Source organism: Rhinolophus ferrumequinum, chromosome 12 (assembly GCF_004115265.2).
Source record: "Rhinolophus ferrumequinum isolate MPI-CBG mRhiFer1 chromosome 12, mRhiFer1_v1.p, whole genome shotgun sequence".
In the NCBI taxonomy this organism is placed as follows: domain Eukaryota; kingdom Metazoa; phylum Chordata; class Mammalia; order Chiroptera; family Rhinolophidae; genus Rhinolophus; species Rhinolophus ferrumequinum.
Genome location: NC_046295.1, coordinates 8,822,733 through 8,844,445, shown reverse-complemented (window position 1 = coordinate 8,844,445; position 21,713 = coordinate 8,822,733). Strand labels below are relative to the sequence as shown.

Sequence of the window (21,713 nt, the reverse complement as noted above, 5' to 3'; positions counted from 1 at the left end):
GGTGTCATGGTCTGTGCTTCATGTCTAATTCCAGAGGCATTCCAGCACCACACACAGATAAAAACGTAACACAGTTTCAAGGTTACTGCTTCAATGGACATAAAGAATGGCTGGGCATAGAGATGAAGGGCAAGTGGAATAATTGGGTTACATAGATAGTACTAGTGCCAGGAGTTGCCAGTCAGTGCAAACATAACTTCTCTGTGCCTTTGAATGGGCATGAATTTCCCAAGTTCCTGTTGGAGTTAGGGAAAGCTGGAATGAAACCACATTGTGGATTTTTAGGGTGGAATGACCTTTCTTAAAAGTTTCTGAGATAGTCTCTGGGGATCTCTGAATTGACAGGAGAGGTGTTTTGTTTCTTGACAGAATTTCAAGTGATCATCTAGAAATATCACAACCATCCACTTTTCCCTCTGAAGAAGCCAAGACCAGAGATGAGTAACTTTGGCCAAATTGATGGTTTCTTTTTGGGAAAGCCATGACTACCTGACTTTTTCCAGCAGATAAAGTTGCTTCACAGAATTGTGCACGGTTTATTGAACATCTACTGGTTAGTCCTGTGCTACTTAGGCTAGTAGACGAGGTCATAGTAGATGCTCCACAAGCAGTATCTATAAAGCTGAATTTTTAGAGGAATGAGTAATTACCTAGTGAATTTGGAAAAATGAGCAAACTTAAGTACACAATTCAGGTCCTCCAGAGCTCATACTGTTTTCCAAATTGGCCATCAACACAGCCCAGATTTTCCAGATATTTCATTCATTCAACAAATGTGTGTAATGAATACTGTGCCAGGCTTTTTTTTCTCCTCAAGTGCTAAAAATAGGTCACTGCTGGAGATAGTCCTTGCTCTCCTGGAGTTTGTTTTCTGTGCTAAGTGAGAAAATAGAACTTGGAGGGTCTGAGGGAAAAACCCGGGTATAGAGGAACCATTTCATGGTTGCAATCTTTGGGGAAGAAAAACTTTGACGAGTAAAGTTTTTGCAGAGCTGATTCTTTGGGTTAGGCATGAAGACACCGGGGAAAGCTAATGTGTCTGCCCACACAGGGATTGAACACAGCCAGGTTATTAATCACTGTTGGAGTCACGACTTTCCCATCTATTTAAAAATGAAAGTCCGCAGAGTTGTTGGAAGGATGAAATGAAGGGGCGGCATGTGAAGTGCCTGCTTGGTGCCGTGTTGACAGTCAGGGCTTTGTCGATGGTCACAAATGTGCCAGCAATAGGCCAGGCCGGAGACACAAGGGCAGACTGAGACAGTCATCAGTGCCGAAAGGGTTCCCAGCTCAGAAGCAGACATTTCCCAGTGCGTGTACTTGCACAAAAGGTTCGGTGAATCAGCACAGTGAAAATGCAGTGTGTTCCTTTTTTTGCTTCTAAGTGATCTTCAGGGCACAAATGCTCCAGATGAGGCTGGCTCAGTAATTTTCAGAGCAGCGGAGGAGATTTGGCACCTTGCTGTTCTTGGGAAAAAACGGGAAGGTTTTTCTTTAAAGATTCTTTGTAAGAGGAAGAATAAACCCAAGCCCTTCCTTTGTTTTTGAGGCTTTTGTTATGAATTTTTATTATACTGAAGAGTTTGTATGTTGTCGAATATTAAATTGCAGCTAAGATTCAAAGGCCTCATGGGAGAGCCTCAGGTAGAAGGTTATAGGAAGTAAATACATTACATTATTTACTGAGAATATACACTTTTCAGTGTAGTTAATTGAAAGCAGCACTGTGCTCTAGTACATCCGTTTTAAGAAAGTACTACATAGATCCAAAAGATTTGATATCGGTGGTATATATTATTGGCAGACGGTGTTTATTTGGTGTCTGTGGGGGGACAAATTGCCTTTGAAAAGGCCTTTCCATGCTTAATGTAGCACAGAGACACAATGTATTTGAAAGGTGTAGGTGTCAACATAAATAAATTAAATCTTTAAATCTGTATTTTTGTTATACTGGGAAAAAATAATTTTAGTAGCCAGTATTCTGTTTCCCTTCCCAGCCTAGCTATGGAATATTTTAAATCTTAGTAAATCCTTTAAGGTCCATCACATTACAGTTCATTTTATAATTCTCTGTAAGTTGAAATGAAAAGCATGATCAGAGTGGTTTATCTGAATATTACAAAGCTGGTCCTCACTTAGGACAGGCACCAGTATGAGTGAGGTAAGTAGGTGCAGGGGTTGCTGTGGGCAAAAAAGTGAAGAGAGTGTGTTGGTTTGGCAGGAGCTAACCAATCTTCACATATTGTTTTTTTTATATTATTTGGTTTTTAGCTTCCAAGGTTAGTCACATAATTTCTAGAAGTGCTGACTACCGTATTAGGCAGGGATTACCTCTGAAAACATTTTCCAAGATACAATTGATTTTAACTTCTTAAAATCAAGGATATTTAACTGGAATGTGTACATCTCATCTGGATTCTGGAGTGTATATGAAAGTTTTACGCCCTTCTCTCTCTCTTTTTTTTCTATAGCTTTTCATGGATACTGCTCCAACAAAGGTATTCAGATCATTGACTCTACTTTGCAGTTCTTTCTGATGATTTTTAAACTGTAGATTTAATCTGTTAGTTGTGATTCTTGGTTCCGTCCCTTCCTGTTTGCTTGTCTTAAATTTAGTCTTAGATAGCAGATTCAGTTTTCTGTAACTGTAGAGTACCTTTCATATGTTTACGACTCAAGTTGAAATTTGTCTTTATATGAAAAGTTTCGTTGGTTTCTGTGTTTAGGTAATGCTGAAAGTAGTTTCTGTGATATTGGGTTAATTATGAATGCTGTGTTTGGATGGTTGATATTTTTGGTAAAACTAAATTTTTTTCTGTTTGAATTGAATTTCACTTTTGTAGGCTCTTGCTAAAAGGATACTTAGAATGAGTTGTTATAACAGCCATTCTTGATCTCCCCCCGCCCTCCCCCCAAAGTTACTTAGTTATTTCTAAACATTTCTTTGCTTAATGGACAGGCTTATGTCTTATTTACTGTGTTTGACAAGAGGGAAATGTCATGAAATGCCAACCTGAACTTTAGAAACGGAAGCTCTTTTATATACTTTTTTAAAAGAATTTTAAAAAATATTCTTATTCCCTTTAATTTTCAAGTTCACCAAATAAGGCCAGTTATCAAAAGAAGAAGTGTGAATGGCCCTATTTGTACATATATATTTTCCCCCAATTTTTAAAAGATTTCTGACTTTATTCTCTTGGTCTTTTATTCAGCTCCTTTAATTTTTAGTATCATTTATATTCTGGGAGAGCAATTATCTTAGAATGCTTTACTCACCAGTTAGTTCAAAGATTGGGTCTCATTGTCTTTGAGCCTGAAAAGCTGAGGAAACTAGGCAGGGTAAATTCATTCTAATTGTGTAATACCACATATTGAATTCATTTCTCAGGTAGTTCACTTTTATGCCTTTCAAATTTGGTTGGCAGTGAGTGTACTTTTCACAAAAGAAAAACATCTTGTTCCTGATGTCGATGATGTTTGTTCTTTCAAGTTCTAATTTGAAAGTAAGATTACTTTCTTGGCACTGCTATGTAATTTATAACACTGGTCTTTTTATACCCAATCCATAATGCTATAATGTCATTACAGATTCTGAATTCTCCAAGGCCCTCTATAGTAGGACCATCACAGCTGAGTCATTCTCTGCATTTTGCTCATTTATACTCATTTGTATTTGTGTGACTTGTGCTGTGGAATTAATTAGTGTATCCATTCAACAAATATTTATTGAGCAACTACTTTGAGCAAGGGATTGGGCCAAGTATTATGAGGAAGGAAGAAGGGGATATGAAGATTTATAACGACCTGCTCTTATCCCTGAAAGATTGAGAAGGAATAGACTTTAAGTCATCATCTCAATGAAGACAGGTAATGAAGGAATCAGTCATTATTGAAGACAGTAGTTTTGCTGTCTTCTTCACTGAAACAGTGTCAGTTTGAGAAAATTTTGTGATGGAAATGTCACTTGGTAATTCCTACACAAAGTGAATTATTTTTTCCGATATGTGGTGAGAATGATTTGTCTTTTTGTCTTATGGTGTGTTTTGTGTGTACTTGCACATGTTAACAGTTCAAAGAAACCAGGATAAAAAGTTTCATTTTGGTATATAACTAACTAATCATACATATATATATATGTGTATATATACATATATATATGCATATAGTTAATAATATACTGAAAACCCTATCTCTACTAAAACAGAACCAAAGAAAAGGTCTACATTCCAATTAATTCTGTATCTCTAATTTAAATCTCAAAGTATCGCAGAGTATATAATTTAAAATGAGATAACCTGTTTATTCTTAAGAATACATTATTTATTGGTAAGAAGTAATTACTGAGCACCTTTTAAGCCGAATATTGCTTCTTAAATTGAAGGCACTAAAGATGAAGATTGCTAAATATTTTCAGAGCTAGATTTTGTGTGTGTGACTTGAACTGAAAAGCATTCTGATTTTCACATTCTTTTATAGGTGCTGAGGAAGATTTGCTTTGACATGAATGTATAACAGAATTAACAATTACGGTTTTACATTTGGGGAGCTGTTCTCAGCCTGCTCTTAGAATTTTTTATTGTAATACTGTCATTATATAGCTTGTTGGAAGCACCTATCATCTGAAATGGAAGTATCTTATCATGCATTTCTTTCCTTTTTGACAGGAAACTCAAAAAAACTTAGAATTTAGCTGGCAAACACAACTGAGACTGGGATTTTTAACTCCACTATTAATACTGTATTCTAATTTTAAACTATTGTGACTGAAGGGGCTTGAAGCACAACTTCACTCAGGATATGTCTGAGTGCATTTTATAGTCTCATCCTTACAATGGCTGCTGTAAGAGCTGCAGTAGCCATTTCGGATTTGTCCCCTGATCTCTGGGAAGTGATGCTAGCACACAGAACGGGGTGATTATATCCATACCCATATCTGTATTACACAGAGGAGCTTATCTGTGAATATCATGGACACTCAATGATGGACACCTCTGAACGAATGGGATCTTTGGAAAGGAGGCTTGAGAGCTACCATTTTAAAAGATTCTCCTATTTTCCTCCAGAACGAGCAGGAACTTTTCTTGATCACAGTAACACACAAGTCTGCTTTTTCCTTACTCCTGACAGCACCATTCATTGTCCCTACTGTGATGGCAGTGTGTGTGTGTATGTATGTGTGTGTGTGTGTGGGGGGTGACTGCTGGAATTGGGGATAGACTCTGCCCCAGGAGGGGGCAATATCCTCTTCATACCCCCAGACCTGTCCATAGTGCTCTTACGTTCTGCGAGTAACAAGTATCAAGACATGGCAGTTAACCTGAATTAAATAACAACTTTGCTCCAAAATGAAAAATACTTTATTTAATGAAATCTCTTATTCAGGAGAGGAGGAAAAGGAAGGTAAACCTTGGGCGTCCTTTATCTACGAGAACCTATTCGGATTATTTTAATCAAACACATTTTTAGAGGTTAAATTTGTGGATTCAGAAGACAGCCATTTTAGGCACAGTGTTAAAGGATTTTTTTTCTTTCTTAATGTGATAGTTTGGGGAATTCCCAAAATAAAAATGTAGGGTATTTTGAAGGCTAAGAAGTAAACTTGCACTTTTTTTAAAAAAAATCAAAGCTTTGTAGTAAGCCTTCTATTTTCAAATGATTTCATATATTCTAATAGAGATTTATGAATTAGATTACTAAGTTTTGTATGCCACAAAAGCAATTTTTAATGCCAATTTTTTGTGTACCTGTTATACACCCCATTTAACACAACCCTATGCCATGCTGGTTTGTTGTAATTTTATTGTCTTCATAATATTTTACTAAGAAGAAGGAGGCATATATGAAACTGTAGTCAATGTCTTGTTTTGGGTTCCCCCAGAACAGAGCCAGATTCCAGTTGACCCTTGAACAACACTGGCATTAGTGGCCCAACCCTACAGTGAAAAATCCACATGTAACTTTTTTTTTTTAACAGGACTTTATTGGGGAACAGTGTGTACTTCCAGGACTTTTTTCCAAGTCAAGTTGTTGTCCTTTCAATCTTAGTTGTGGAGGGCGCAGCTCAGCTCCAGGTCCAGTTGCTGTTGCTAGTTGCAGGGGGCACAGCCAACCATCCTTTGCGGGAGTCGAACCGGCAACCTTGTGGTTGAGAGGACGTGCTTCAAGCAACTGAGCCATCCGGGAGCTCAGCGGCAGCTCAGCTCAAGGTGCCGTGTTCAATCTTAGTTGCAGGGGGCGCTGCCCGCTATCCCCTGAGGGAGTGGAGGAACCGAACTGGCAACCTTGTGGTTGAGAGCCCACTGGCACATGTGGGAATCGAACCGGCAGCCTTTAGAGTTAGGCGCATGGAACTCCATCCAACCGCCTGAGCCACCGGGCCGGCCCCCACATGTAACTTTTGACTCCCCGGAAATTTAGTTGTCCCTTGGTATCTGCAGGGGATTGGTCCAGGACCCGTTGAGATACCAAACTCCACGGGTGCTCAAGTCCCCTATGTAAGATGCTGCAGCTCCACGCATACAGTCGACCTGCACCCACAGACTCCCAACCACAGATCGAAAACAGTACAGGTAGTTACTGAAAAAAATCACTTGCAAGTGGACCCATGCTGTTTAAGGGTCAACTACTTTAGGAGATAATCCCATGAACCTCTCCAAGGGGAGTTGGCAAGTGAGAGGGTCAGGAAAGGCTGGCCACAGATGGCAAGTTAACAACTGTGGTAACTGGAGTTGGATCCCACGGGGGAAATCTGAGAGCCAGTATGGAGCAAACAAGGCCCGAGGGGGCTGGGATACTTAAATACCAGTAACTCGAGGGTGAGTGATAGTTTGGAAGTGCTGTGAGAGTGACCAAAATGGATTCTACGCCAGAGAAAGCCCTGGAATAAATGTTGGTGCAATTGAAAAATGTGCTGAAAGGGGGCGAGTTAAGGGTGGAGCTCTTAAGGTGCCCCCTGCAGTCAGTTTCAGTATTAATTTTTTTCTGTGTGTGCTTAGTGCTATTATTGTGTAAGTTTTTAGCTACTTAGCATTCAACCATATTGTCATTATGTTGTGTCCTGGTGGAGCATTTTTGATAGCAAATGCTGAGAAAAAGGAATGCAGGTGACAGGGTGGGTTTGTGAGAACCAATGGGAGGGGACTAAGATGGAAGTTTAGGAGACGTGGGCTTAATGAGGCCCTTGCAAGAAATTGTTTAAGGAAACTAGGTAAAGATCAGTATGCATGCAGTTAAGGATGGTTGGAAGTTCTTTGATTTTTATGAAAGTCTTTACAAACATCACTGTAGCTAGGGGGTTTGACTAAACAATTGTGTGATTAGCATCTAGAAGAATTATGGGCAGAGACAGTCCTGACTCAGTGAATGTGAAGTGACTGGAGAGCTGAGCCATTGCCAGTGTGGAATGCCAGGGCTGGGTCTCCTCGGAGACTGTGGGTTCTGTGCAAGTTCCATTTCCAGGAACTCCTCATTCTCGTCTCAGTGGAGCTTGTGCGTGTGTGAAGTCCGTCACCTTATGTCATTTATTTCTAACGAGGCCAGGTAACTCGCGTTAGGTACTCTCAGGAATGTTCAGGATAAATAAATCTACTGACTTAATGATTCAGGAGTTTATAATCTGTATATTGTATGGGTGTACAAAGTGTTACACAGATACAAAGTAGGGAAACCACAGTTTACCGTATGTGGTGTAGGTAAGTTTTCCTACCGTTTTGGATGCTTTCCCCCATATCATTACAGCATTGCACAGTTCATTTTTATTTTTCCTTGGAAATAATAATTCAGTCAGCTGCTCTCAGTGGAGGGGAAAATGTCATACTGCTAATCTTGTAAGAGGTGAGATTTAACAATGCTGAAGCTTTCACATGGGATCAAGTTTCAGTAATAAAAGCCTTGACTTTGAAAGCATTAGAAGCAATTTTTCTTCATTTTCTTGAACATCAGTGGGCAGCTTTTAGAACTTACTTGAAAAAGTTGTGCTGGTGATCTTCCCTGCCTTTTAATCATGTTCCATATTTTTAAGGGGTTTTGATGATTCTGCATTCATGACACATTCATCATTGGTCCATGCAAGCCCATTAGGCAGGCTTTCTATGGTTACTGAAATATGGCCCACTAAACAACACTCAGTTTACCCCTTCATCTAGAGTTGTGTTTTTTTTTAAGTTTTTCATTTTATATTTTGAATAGATAATTCATGTACTTGGTGCAAAATTGAAAAGAGACAAAAGAGGAAGTAGCACAGAGTACGATTCCCACTTTCCTGTCACCTAGCTACCTGTTTGCCCTCTTCAGAATCAGACATAACTAACCTCGTCTGTGTCTTACCAGAGATTTTCTATGTAATATTGGTGGTGCCTGTGCCAGGGGAAGAAGGGTGCTGTAGAAAGACTTGAATCAATAATTAAATGCTCGTTTTCACTCACAGCTCCTTGGCCAGAATTAATCACACAGTGCTACCCAGTCACAGAGGGACGGGAGTGTGTCTGTCAGGCAGGGAGCCAGAAATATTTGGTGAACAGCTTTAATGGCTACCACACGTAACCTTTTAGATGGCTCAGTGCACACTTATGTACATAGATATCTCAATGATGCGTTTACATCAAGGTAAATACTGTTATCATTGCTTTTTCCACTTCATGTTACAGTGGGAATCTTTCATTGTCATAAATCCGATTCTGACTATGGGGGGGGGGTGCCAAAAAAAGTATACACATGATTTGTATTCATCTTTTGTTATCGGTATATATTATTACAATTTTAATACAGTTTTTTCCTTTCTTAAAATATGTATACTTTTTTTTGGCATCCTCTGTATATCTCAGTGGATGCATATTATTCCATTGTATGGATATGTAATGTATTTCCTTGGGGCTCCTCTAGTGAGGAAAATGTACGTGAATTCATTTGCATAAAATCAGGTAGAGAATTTTAGGGGTTGTAGACCTTCCCCAGCCAAATCATGGGTTCTTGCCATAGTCTTTAGGTTGTAAATATAAGCTCTATTGAAAATAACTCCTCTTTATCCCTTTCGTCCCCTCATATATAACTTTTTAAACTTGATATTTTGGATAGGTAAATACATTCACATGGTTCTGAGACAAGTGTAAAGCGAACAGTCTCCTGTCTAGTTCTTCCATCCTGCTATCCCCATGGTTTTAGTTTCTTATATTTACCCTGAGTTTTTAAAAATGCATTTGCTTAAAATATTGATTCCTTTGAAATTATTATTTTAATAAACTTTTAAATTTTGGAATAATTTAAGATTTATAGAAAAGTTGCAAAGATAATGCAGAGAGTTCCTGTATATCCCTCGCCCGTTTCCCCTAATGTTTCATATATCACCGCAGTCCACTTGTCAAAACTTAAGAAGCCAACATGGAAGTGAACTATTCACTAAACTCCAGCCTTTATTTGGATTTCCCCACTAGCATCTTTTTTTCTGTTCCAGGACACTATCCAGGATACTACATTACATTTAATAGATTCTTTATGAACTGAAAGATCGCACATTCTACACATGGTTTTGCACTGTGCTGTTCTCAATTGATACCATATTTCAGTGATTCTAAAATGATAGGATGTATTTAATTAAAAAAGTAGCAAATATACTGGAAATGGCTTTTTGCAAATAACATAAAGCACTCAAAAAATATGATAGGATGTTTTATTTTAAGTACATCAAAGAAAGGAAACATGCTGCCCATTACAACAGTCCGGAAGTCATAGATGTTAAGATACAGAGCAGTTTCAGAGATGTTCAAATATGAAAAAAATGTACATCTTAGAATTGATGGAATATGATATGTCTTGGAGATCTTTCCATTTTATTTTATAGAGACTTCCTCATTCTTTTTTTATGGTTGCACAGAATTTCACTTTATCATGCACATAGGAGTTTTAATGAAACCTGTATTGATTCTTTTGTTTTCATTCTTTAGCTATAAAAAATAACGCTGTATTTAATAACCTGTGACATATGTCATTTCCTATGTACAGATGTATGTTGGGGATGATTTTCCAAGAGAGAATTGCTGAGTTAAAAGTATAATATTTGTAATTTTGATAGACGTTACACCCGTTTACAATCCCACCAGCAGTGTATGAGAGGACTTGGTTATAACTTCACCAACAGAGTAGTTTACCAAACTTTTGGATTTTTGCCAGTCTGACAGGTGGAAAATTACAGTCTCAGTGTAGTTTTCATTTGTATTTCTTTTAAAAGCATAGGTTGAGTTTCTGAAAACTGACTATAAATATCTTTTGCCCATTTTTCTGTTGGGCTGTTTCCTAATTTATATGCATTAGGCTCTTTAAATATTAGGGAGTTTATTATTGGTGATGATTTACAAATATGTTTTCTATTTGCCTTTTGAATGTCATTGCCTTTTGATTTTCTTATAGTTGTGGTACGGCATGTGTTTGCCATGCAAAGTTTACTTGTATAGATGAGCTTGCTAATCTTTTATGGCTTCTGGATTATAAGTCATAGTTGGACTCAACAAAGTTATTAAGGAATTCTAATGTGTTTTCTCCCATTTCTCCTTGGCGTGGCCTTTATGCTATTGTTCTCATGCATTTTACTTATTCATATATTAAAAACTCACGGTACATTGCTACTACTTTGGTTAAAACAGTAATATTTTAAAGAGATTTAAGTAAGGAAAATCATATGTATTTATCTATGTAGTTACCATTTGTAGTGCCCTTTATTCCTTTGTGTAGACCCAGATTTCCAACTGGTATCATTTTCCTTCTGCCTGAGGGATATTTTTTAATTTTTCATACAGTGCTGGGCTGCTGGTGATGAACTCTTTCATCTTTTGAATGTCTAAAAATGCCTTCATTATGCCTTCCTTTTTGAAAGATTTTTTTTTAGTTTAGAAATCAGGATTGGCATTTTTCTTTTTTCTTTCAAGATGTTGCTCTACTGTCTTATCACTTGCTTTGGTTCCAATAAGAAATTTGATATCCTTATCTGCTGCTCTGTACGAAGTATGGGCTTTCCCCTCTGGCTGCTTTTAAGCTTTTCTCTTTATCACTGGTTTTGAGCAATTTGATTATGGTACAGTTTTCTTCATGTTTCTTGTGCTTAGGATTCATGGAACTTCTTGGATCTGTGGGTTTATAGAGTTCATCAATTTAGAATGTTTTCAGCCATTATTCCTTTAAGTATTTTCCTGCCTTCCCCTCTTCCTCAATATGCAATTACCTGTGTGTTCTTCTGTGTCTTTACTTTTTTTTTTTACTCTACTTTTTAAACAATGGACCTGCTGAGATATAATTCACATACTGTACAAACCCACCAATTGAAAGTGTACATTTCAGTGGTTTTTTGGTAATATTATATTTTATATAATATTTAAATTTTAAATTAAATATTCAATCTTTAAATTGTAAACATTTTAAAAATAGTACTTTTGGGGGTAAATAATATATTTATGGAGTTGTGCAGCTATCACCATAATCTAATTTTAGAACATTGTCATTATCCCAAAAAGAAACCTTGTACCAAATAGCAGTTACTCCCCACTCCCTTCACCCTCTCCTCCTTCCCAGCCCTAGGCAGCCATTAATCTACTTTCCCTCACTATGTATTTCCTATTTTGGACATTTCATAGAAACTGTATTATACTATTAGTGATCTTTTGTGACTGGTTTATTTCACTTAGCATGTTTGTGAGGTTCATTCATGTTGTAGCATGTGTCAGCACTTCATTTCTTTTTGTGGCTGAATAATATTTCATTGTGTGACTATCACATTTTGTTTATCTGTTCATTAGTTGATGGCATTTGGGTTGTTTCCACTTTAAGGCTACTATGAACAATGCTACTATGAACGTATATAATAAATATATATATGTTTTTTTCTGGATATATATTTTCATCTACACATTGAAATATGAGTACGGTTATAACTTTTAATGTCTTTCTCCACTAATTCTAACTTGTGCATTGGTTCTAGGTCTATTTTGATTGACTCATTATTCTCTTCATTACCAGTCATGCTTTTCTGCTTCTTTGCATGCTTGGCAATCTTACTGGATGCTGAATTTTACCTCAGTTGGTGCTGGATATTTCTGTAATTCTAGTGGGTGCTAGGAATTTCTGTATTTTTATAAATCTTGAGCTCTGTTCAGGGATGCAGTTAAGTTACTTGGGAACAGTTTCATAGTTTCTGATCTTGCCTTTACTGTTTGTTAGGTGGGCGTGGATCAGTGTGCTTGGTCTATGGCCCATTATTCATTATTGAGGGAAGACCTTCCAGAGATAACAGTAATCCAGGGCCCCGTGATTTAGGAGTTTTTACATAATGGCTGCTGAGAAGAGGTGCTCTCCTAAGCCTTATGTGAGTGCCAGACACTGTTTGCTCTAATTCTTTTGGATGGTTCTTTCCTGGGCCTCTAGTGGTTTAGTCACATGCATGGTCTGTACTCTGTTAAAATATTTGGGACTTTTTGCAAATCTCTGGGGTTCTTTCTCTGCAACTTCCTCCTCTTTTGTACTCTGCCCAATGAACTCTTGCTACCTTGGTTTCCCTGGACTCAACTACATCTCCTGAACTTGGGTAGTCTCTCTGTTTACCCTCCCAGTGCAGTAGCAGTGAGCGTGGGCAACCTTAGGCTTCTCCTTTTTTGTTTCCTCTGTCTCAGGGATCACTATCCTCCATTGCCTGATATCTAAAGTCTTGAAAACCATTATGTAATGTATCTTGTCTGTTTTAAAAAAATATATATGTATATTTTTAGGAGGAATGGTAATTTGCTCCCTGATACTCTCTATATCTTGGCTAGTAGTGGAAATCCTGTGTTTTCTTATGTATTTTAAGTTTTTATTTTCTTACATGTAAATATTTTCTCCATTTGAAATTTATTCTGCTGTGAGGTCATGGAACCACTTTATTTATTTTTTCAAATGGCTACCTAATACCATATATTTGCTCAATATCTGGTTTATCATCTTTATCGTGTATTATATTCCTGTATGTGTGTGGGTTTATTTCATAACTTCTATTGTATATATGTTGACCAGGTGCCAGGAACATTCTGTATTAGTAATAGAAGCCTTTTATTTAATATCTGGTTAGTGCTAGCTCCATTTAAGACTTTTTTTTTTAAATAGAGAAGTATAAACTCAGGTCCTGGAAGAGGTACACATACCGCAAGGGGCCACACCAGAAGGTCAAGTTGGTGATGGCAGAGAGAGCCTTTTAGACCTTTTCTTAAAAAAAATTTTCAACCCAGCTATTCTTATGTTTTTATTTTTGCATATATTTCCATATGAACTTTAGGATGAACTTGACTATTCCATAAACAAACGAAAAATCCTTCTAGTTACTTACATGAGTACTAAAAAAATACTAACTTGGAGTAAAAACATCTTTAGGATGATGACTCTTCTGTCCATAAACATGGATGTCTTTGTTTGCTCAAGTCCCCTTTTGGGTAGCCCATTAATGTGTTACATTTTTCATATCATACAATATTTTATACTTGTTAAACTTTTTCTGAGCTATTTAATCTTCGTTGTTACTATTATAAATGGTATTTTCACTATTTTATTTCACATATTAACAATATTCTAAATAGTTAACTGAACTCTTGAAAACATTTTCATTTTATTTAATTTAGACTCTAGTGCCTAGACACAGAGTTTAGAAGGTAGAAGTTGTTGCTTATTGTTCAGATGTTAGAATAAAGAGTGAAGAGTTACTTTAACTATGTTAACACTGCATTTACATTATAGATGATTAACTCAGGGCTTCATTTTTAATTATTAAAATTTAGGGATTGATCATTCTGATCTTGTAAATAAGACTCTTAATATCCTTCTTTATCTGTTTTTGATCTGTAGAGTAAGTTAGCATAGCTAATGGTGATCATATTTAGTGAATGGATTTGTTTCATAAGTGAGTAGGAATTTGCTTTAGAAACAAAATGGTCTTTAAAGAACTTACAGTTTTGTATTGCCATAAGAAATTAAAGAACATACAAATAAATGGAAAGATATTATATGCTTGTTGCTTGAAAGACTTCATATTGTCAAAATGTCCATACTATCCAAGTGTACTAGAGATTCAGTACAATTCCTATTAAAATCCTAATGGCATATTTTGCCTAGAAAAAAAAATCTATGAATTTCAATATAAATTCAATTTCAATAGAAAAAAAAAATTCCCCAAATTCATATGGAATCTCAAAGGGCCTTGAACAGCCAAAACAATCTTGAGAAAGAAAGAGCTGGAGGCCTCACACTTCTGATTTCAAAACATATAAGACAAAGCAATGTGATATTGGCATAAAGATAGACATGGAACGGAAAAGAACCGCAAATATGGAAGAACCTGTATGTGGTCAAATGATCTTTGACAGGTGCTACGGCTGCACAACGGAGAAGAGGATAATCTCTTCAACAAACGGTGTTGGGAAAACTGGACAGCCACAAGCAGAAGAATGAAGTTGGACTCTTACATCATACACAAAAATGAATTCGAAATGGATTTAAAACCTAAATGTAAGACCAGAAACTATAAAGTTCCTAGAAGAAAACAGGGGAAAAGCTTCGTGACATTGGATTTGGCAATAATTTCTTGGATTTGGCACCCAAAGAACAGGCAACAAAAGCAAAAATAGACAAATGTGACTACGTCAAACTTAAAAACTTCTGCATATCAAAGGAGGCAATCAATAGAGTGAAAAGGCAACCTAGGGAATAGTAAAAATGTTTGCAAACCATATGTATCTGTTATATGAATTAATATTAAGGGGTTAAATATCCAGAATATATAAAGAACTCTTATAAAGAACTCCTACAATAAAAACATGGGGAAAGCACATTTCTGCAAAGAAGGTAAACACAGATGGCCAACAAGCTGTATTGGAAAAAGACCTCTCAGTCTTCCCTCCTGTGTTTCTCCTTTATGCTTACGCAAAACACCTCACTTCTCACACTTTAGATCATCAAATATGTGGGGGTTTTCTCCATTCCAAGCAACTATATGACACCAGTTGTGTGTCCTTATTAGGAAAAATTTCCTGGGGCAGAGAGAGCAAAGAAAGAGGCCGACAACTCCAGCATTACATCAAGTTTATTGAGGGAACTTAATACCAGGTGCGTCTTGGGCTGCACATGGATATCCACTGTGCCCCGTGGCAGGCACTAAGGGGTTATAAAGGACAGGGCAGGATGGATAGAAGTACTGGGGCGGGACTGACCCCCTATAAGGGGAAATGGGAGAGGGTCTGTTCTAGGAACCAGTACACCTGGGGCACAGGGGTGGGGGCGGACAGTCTCTGAGCAGTTTTGTGGGAAACAATCCCTGTTGTGTTCTGGCCTGGATCAAGCTGGAGCTAGCACGAATGTCTGGTAGTGGTCAAGGCAGGGTCCGGAAGTGGTCACGTCATGGAACAGTCTCTCCTCTACAGTCCTACAATTGAACGGAATTCTATCACTACTGGAGAGAGCATCAGATCCCACAGGTTAAGGGCTCAGTCCCACAAGACCACCATTCCACCTCAGATGCCAATTGCTAGTCCAGGTTGTTACCTGTCTTTCTGACCAAGTAGCTATAAATCAGAGGTTCCCACAACCCCGTCTTCTGGTTTAATTAATTTGCTAGAGCAGTTCACAGAACTTAGGAAAACTGTTTACTTACTGTTTACCGGTTTATTATAAAAGGATATGACATAGGATACAGATGAACATCCAGATGGAAGAGATGTGTGGGGCAAGGAATGTGAGATAGGATGTGGAGCTTTCATGCCCTCTCTGGGCCCAACACTCTCCTAGCACCTCCATGTATTCCCAACCTGGAAGCTCCCTGAACTCCATACTACTGTGTTTCCCCGAAAATAAGACCGGGTCTTATATTAAGGTTTGCTCCAAAAGATGCATTAGAGCTTATGTTCAGGGGATGCCATCCTGAAAAATCATGCTAGGACTTATTTTCTGGTTAGGTCTTATTTTCGGGGAAACACGGTATATGGAGGCTTCCTCACTAGGCATGATCAATTATCAGCTCCACTTTCTTTTTTTAAAAATTTTAACTTTAATTTTGTTAAATTTATTGGGGTGACAATGGTTGGTAAAATTGTATACATTTCAAGTGTACATGTCTATGACACATCTATATATCACATTTTATGTTCACTACCAGTCAATTCTCCTTCCATCATCATATGTTTGACGCCCTTTACCCTCTTCTACCACCCCTTCTTCCCTTACCCTCTGGTAACCACTAAACTATTGTCTGTCTGTGAGGTTTTGTTTGTCTTGTTCTGTTGTTGTTTTTAGTTTTATATCCCACATATGAGTGAAGTCATATGGTTCTTGACTTTTTCTGTCTGACTTATTTTACTTAGCATGATAATCTCCAGATCCATCCAGGTTATTGCAAATGGCAGTATTTCATCTTTTCTTATGGCCAAGTAATATTGCACTGTGTATATGTACTACGTCTTTATCTACTCATCTATCTATCAGCTCCATTTTTAACTCCTCTCTCCTCTAGAGAATTCAGGTGGGACTGAAAACCCCAAGCTTCTAATAAGGCTTGGTCTTTCTCACAACTAGCCCCCATCCAGGACCCATCCAGGAGTCCCCACAGAGTTGGCTCATTAGAACAAAAGACACTCCTATCACCCAGTAAATTCCAAGGGATTTAATATCCTGCGATAGGAACTGGAGTCAAAGACCAAATATTAGAACAAAAGATATTCCTAGTGTTCTTATCACTTAGGAAATCACAAGGGGTTTAGGGAGCTCTGTGCCAAGAACTGGCAGCAGAAACCAGTATATATATTTTCTATAATCTCACACTACGAAAAAAATGTTAGCATCACTAATTATTGGGGAAATGCTGGTCAAAACCACAATAAAATATCACCTCATACCTGTTAGGATGCCCGCTATCAAAAACAAAGCAAAACAAAAAACAAAAATAATGGGGCCGGCCCAGTGGCTCAGGCGGTTGGAGCTCCGTGCTCCTAACACTGAAGGCTGCTGGTTCAATTCCCACATGGGCCAGTGGGCTCTCAACCACAAGATTGCCGGTTCAAGTCCCACAAGGGATGGTGGGCTCTGCCCCCTGCAACTAACAACAGCAACTGGACCTGGAGCTGAGCTGCGCCCTCCACAAACGAAGATAACAAATGTTGGCAAGGATATGGAGAAATTGGAATCCTGGTGCACTGTTGTTGGGCATGTAAAATGATGTAGCTGCTATGGAAAACAGTATGGAGGTTTCTTAAAAAATTAAAAATAGAGCTACTATATGATCCAGCGATCCCACTTCTGGATATGTATATATCTAAAAGAATTGAAAACAGGATCTCAAAGAGATAGTTTTCCCATGTTCACTGCAGCATTTTTCACAATAGTCAAGAGGTGGAAGCAACCCAAGTGCCCATTAACAGATGAATTGATAAGGAAGATATGCTATATGCACATACTGGAATGTTATTCAGCCTTAAAAAAAAAAGGAAACCCTGTCATATGCTGTAACATGGATGAACCTTGAGGACATTATGCTAAGTGAAATAAGCCAGTCACAAAAGGACAAATACTGTACGATTCCATTTATGAGGTATCTAAAGTAGCCAAACTCTTAGAGGCAGAAAGTAAATGGTGGTTGCCATTCTGGACGGAGGAGGAAAAGGGGTGATCCTGGTCAGTGGGTATTGAGTTTCAGATTTTTAAGATGAAAAAGTTCAAGAGATGAAAAAGTTCGAGAGATCTGTTGCAGAACAAATGTGTATATAGTTAACACTAATGTACGTATACTTAAAAATGGTTATGATGATAAAGTTTATGTTACGCTGTTTTTGATGACAAAAAAACCTTATAGTCTTAAAAAACTCAGTTTCACATCTATTTCTATTTGCATGCTATTCTTAGTATTGTTATTTGTGTAGGTATAGGTACCTTCCTAGAATATATTAGACTCCTGGAGATCAAGAATCTAGATTTCAGAGAATATTTTGCTGTATCTTAAGCAAATATATGTATCTGACAAATATAAGAGTTACTTTTAGGAATGGAACAGTGTATTTGAAATTAGAATTTTTTAGGATGTGGTTAAGCTTAAACAGAGTGCTTGCTTATATTCATTCAATTTAAACAAAAAACACAATATACCTACCAGGTGTAATTTTATCAAAATTTTTAGTATTTTATGTTTTTTTTTCTCAAAGGAAGATTACACTCCTGCTTTCAGGCAGCATTCTTAAATTGTAACTACTGTATCTAGATAATACTGTAAAATATAAAGCTGCTCTATAGTTACAAGCTAAATATCACTGTTATAAAATAGATAAATATAATTCAGGATTGGCATTCAAATTCCTGGATTTTTAATGATTTCTCCTAAAGCCTTTTATTAAAAAAAAATCAAACTTCAAATTTAAGAGCATAAAGAAGACTAATTCAGAATTATGTTAAATTTAGCAGGAGCTTTTTTCTCCTCAAAATCAAAGTACTGTATGTATAAGCAAATTTCTCTTAAAGTCCGTGGGCTTCCTGCTCCATGTAAGGCTGCTGACAGAGCTAAATGTTACTGATTCGAAAGTCTGTTGTATTAAAATATGACCTGTAAGTAAAGGCAGTGTGTGCCTTTGCTGAATAACTGTGTGGCTGGTCTACTAGAGGGTTCTCAGTGAATACCCCACTTTCTCTTTCTTAGGTTTCCACAAAGTTATGCTGCTTCCAGCTCTCCTCCTGGATCTCCCAGAGTGTTTCTTCTGTGGTGTCACAGCTCCCCCAAGGAAGCAAAGCTTTGAAGGGAATTGAGCCTGGAAAAGCTCAATTAAAGCATCTCTTTGTATAATGCAGATTGCAGTTTGTTTCCTGCGCTCCCCCTATCTTTCCTTTTGAAAAAAATATTAAATCTTGACAGCCATACCAGATAAAATAAACAGTTTTGGAAGTTGCTGTTCTGAGCCATTTAATTATTTTTCCATAGCTTTGCTTGAAGCTACACTGATAAAATGCGAAATCTTTTTTAAAAGGGGGCCTTTTTAAAAAAAGTGCTGCAGGGCAATTACTGGTATCTATGCTCCTATATGTAGGGCAGGATACATTGGTTACCGTATTTTGCCGTGTATAATGCGCACCTTTTGGCCCAAATTTGTGAGGGAACAATAAGGATGCGCATTATACATGGGTAGTACTAATTCCATATTTTTATAAATGTTTTTAATTCTTTCATTTATGCTTATGAGTTAAAAGTGTAACTCTACAAATCAATAACAATATCCGTATGCAAAATAATACCCTGGAATACGATAATCAATTTTGTTGAACTTACAACGAAGAGTTCTTGGCCTTTTATGGTACATAAATATTGAAAATTTGTTACTGATACATAAAATTTCTTGTACCTTGTATCTATTCTGTTTTGTAATTATTTGTTACATAAAATTTCTTGCACCATAATATGTTTAAAACTGAATGCTAAAATTTCTTTATAATACAAAAAAACAAGTACCTAAGTGTAAACAAATAAAAATTTGAATTAAAAAGTTAAAACGAAAGATTTTTTTCCCCTGAAAATTTGGGCCAAAAATGTGGGTACGCATTATACATGGGAGTGCATTATACATGGCAAAATACGGTATATTTGTTCAAAGCTTTGTTTTACCCTGTTGTCACAAGCTGAGGGACACTCTGCAAGTTCCTTATTCTTTGGCACTGCTTCTCCCATCTGTAAAATGAGGGCGATAATACCTATATCCTAAGAATAAGTGAAAAGTAACAGCTGTAATCTGTAAAGTGCCTAGATGAGGATGTACTCAGTAAATAAGAATTTCCTTTTCCTCTACCTTGTCTGCCCTTCCTCCATTTATTTATTCATTTGTTTATTAAGCAGACATTTGACCAAGCGCCTGTTGTGGCCTAGTCGCAGTGCTGGGTACGGTGCGTTTCTGACCACAGGTGCTCTCATTCTCTTCAAGCAGCTGAGGAAATCAGAGTTGGATGTCAGGATCAAGACTCTTGGAACCAAAGTCCCTAAAAGCAGAAGAAAAGGCACGGTTCTCTTGCGTTTGTTTTTCTGATAGTTGGAGGCCTGGAGGCCTTTTGTCTTTTAGTATCCACTTGTTAGAGGCTAAGGGTTAGAAACAGATGGATTTACTTCCTCTGAGTCTGTGCTGTCCAGTATAGTATCCACTAACCACATGTTAGCAGATATTGAACATTTCTGTAATATCATCGCAGAAAGTTCTATTGATCAGCGATGTTCTAGGTAGTGTGAGAGTTGGCTCATTAGTAGATCAATAGTTTTAAGATAGAGAGAAAAGAGAAGAGCTCCAGATTATTCTGTTGTATTTGTGTGAATTGAGGCAAGTTTTAGTTGGAGCCATATGATAGAATATAAACAATGGCAGATAATCTTTCCATTAAAAGATAAACTCTATTTCTGTGAATTTTTCTTTGTGAAGATTTTAGCACCTGATGCTTTTTTTCTTAAGTCTTTTACAGACTGAGGAAGTATAAAAATATTTCAAGAATCTTTGAAAGAATCTGTTAGCCCTACTATCTTTTCTGGTAGGTCTCTCTCTCTTTTTTTTAAAGTTGCAATGTGATTTACTACTCATTGTCTATACTTTATTAATTTTGTAGTCTTTTCATGGATCTGTACCAGTCAAAAAATTTTTTCCACCCCCCCAACCCCACCCTTTAAAAAGTGAAATATGACTTGTATACAGTAAAACGCAGATTTATGTGTACAGATTGAATTACAGTACCCTCTGGGCCACTCTTACTCTCACCCCAAGCAACCACTGTTGACTTCTGTCAGTATAGATTAATTTTACCTCTTTTTGAACTTTATGTATCAAGAATCATGTACTCTTTTGCGTCTGTTTTTATTTTGTGTATCAATATTTCATTCTTTTGTGTTTGCTGCGTGGTGTTCCATGAATATACTACAATCTGTTTATCCATTCTGTTGATGGAAATTTGTGTTCTTTCCGGTTTCTGGCTATTCTAAAGCTGTTACAAATATTCATGTACAAGTCTTTTTGTAGACAAGGGTTTCTCTTGAGTTTATGTACTGGGTATATATACATACTTGGGAGTTGGATGGCTGGATCATAGGGAAAGTGTATGTAACTTTGTAAGAAACTGCTAAACTTTTCCAGTATCTTAATACCATTTTACATTCCTATTAGCAATGTTTGAGAGTTCTATTGCTGTACATCTTCTCCAACAATTGGTGTTGTCATTGTGATTTTAGCATCCTAGTGGCCGTGGAGTGGTATTAATTGTGGTTTTAATTTGCATTTCCCTGACTTGCATGCCTTTTTCGTGAGCTTACATGCCATTCCTGTAACTTCTTTCACAAAGTGCCTTCAAATCTTTTGCCCTGGTTCCCACTTTAAAAAATTTAATATGTACCCTTAATCCTTTCTTCTCTACACCATTTTCTTACAAACCACAGTCAAATGTCATGACAATTTTTAAAGATCTCCCTGAGAGGTTTCGCTATAGAAAAAATTACTTACTGATATGACTAGTGGCCTAGAATTGAGCTGTATCCTAAACATTGTGAGGAGGGCCTTGAAATACCATTGGCGAGAAAGAATGAGTATTGTGAATAGGAATTTGCTTCTGATAAAGCAATTAAATGTTGAAAATATTTATTAAAATAAGGCTTTTTTATTCACTGCCAAGAAATTTGAAGTGAGACAGACCCTTACTTATCTCCCCTCCCTTTGAAA

General features: G+C 37.1%; 1 protein-coding gene across 7 annotated transcripts in view; it reads left to right on the top strand.

Annotated features, from left to right (window-relative positions):
• The window catches only part of CDC14B (cell division cycle 14B), an 85,018-nt gene that overhangs the window by 5,100 nt on the left and 58,205 nt on the right, over positions 1 to 21,713 (top strand). For 3 of the 7 annotated variants that reach the window (XM_033123086.1, XM_033123084.1, XM_033123088.1), the window contains exon 2: positions 2,472 to 2,498. The exons of the other annotated variants lie outside the window; for them this stretch is intronic. In XM_033123086.1, the coding sequence (XP_032978977.1) occupies positions 2,472 to 2,498 (27 nt within the window). The remainder of the gene's footprint in view (positions 1 to 2,471; positions 2,499 to 21,713) is intronic. 7 annotated transcript variants of the gene reach the window in all.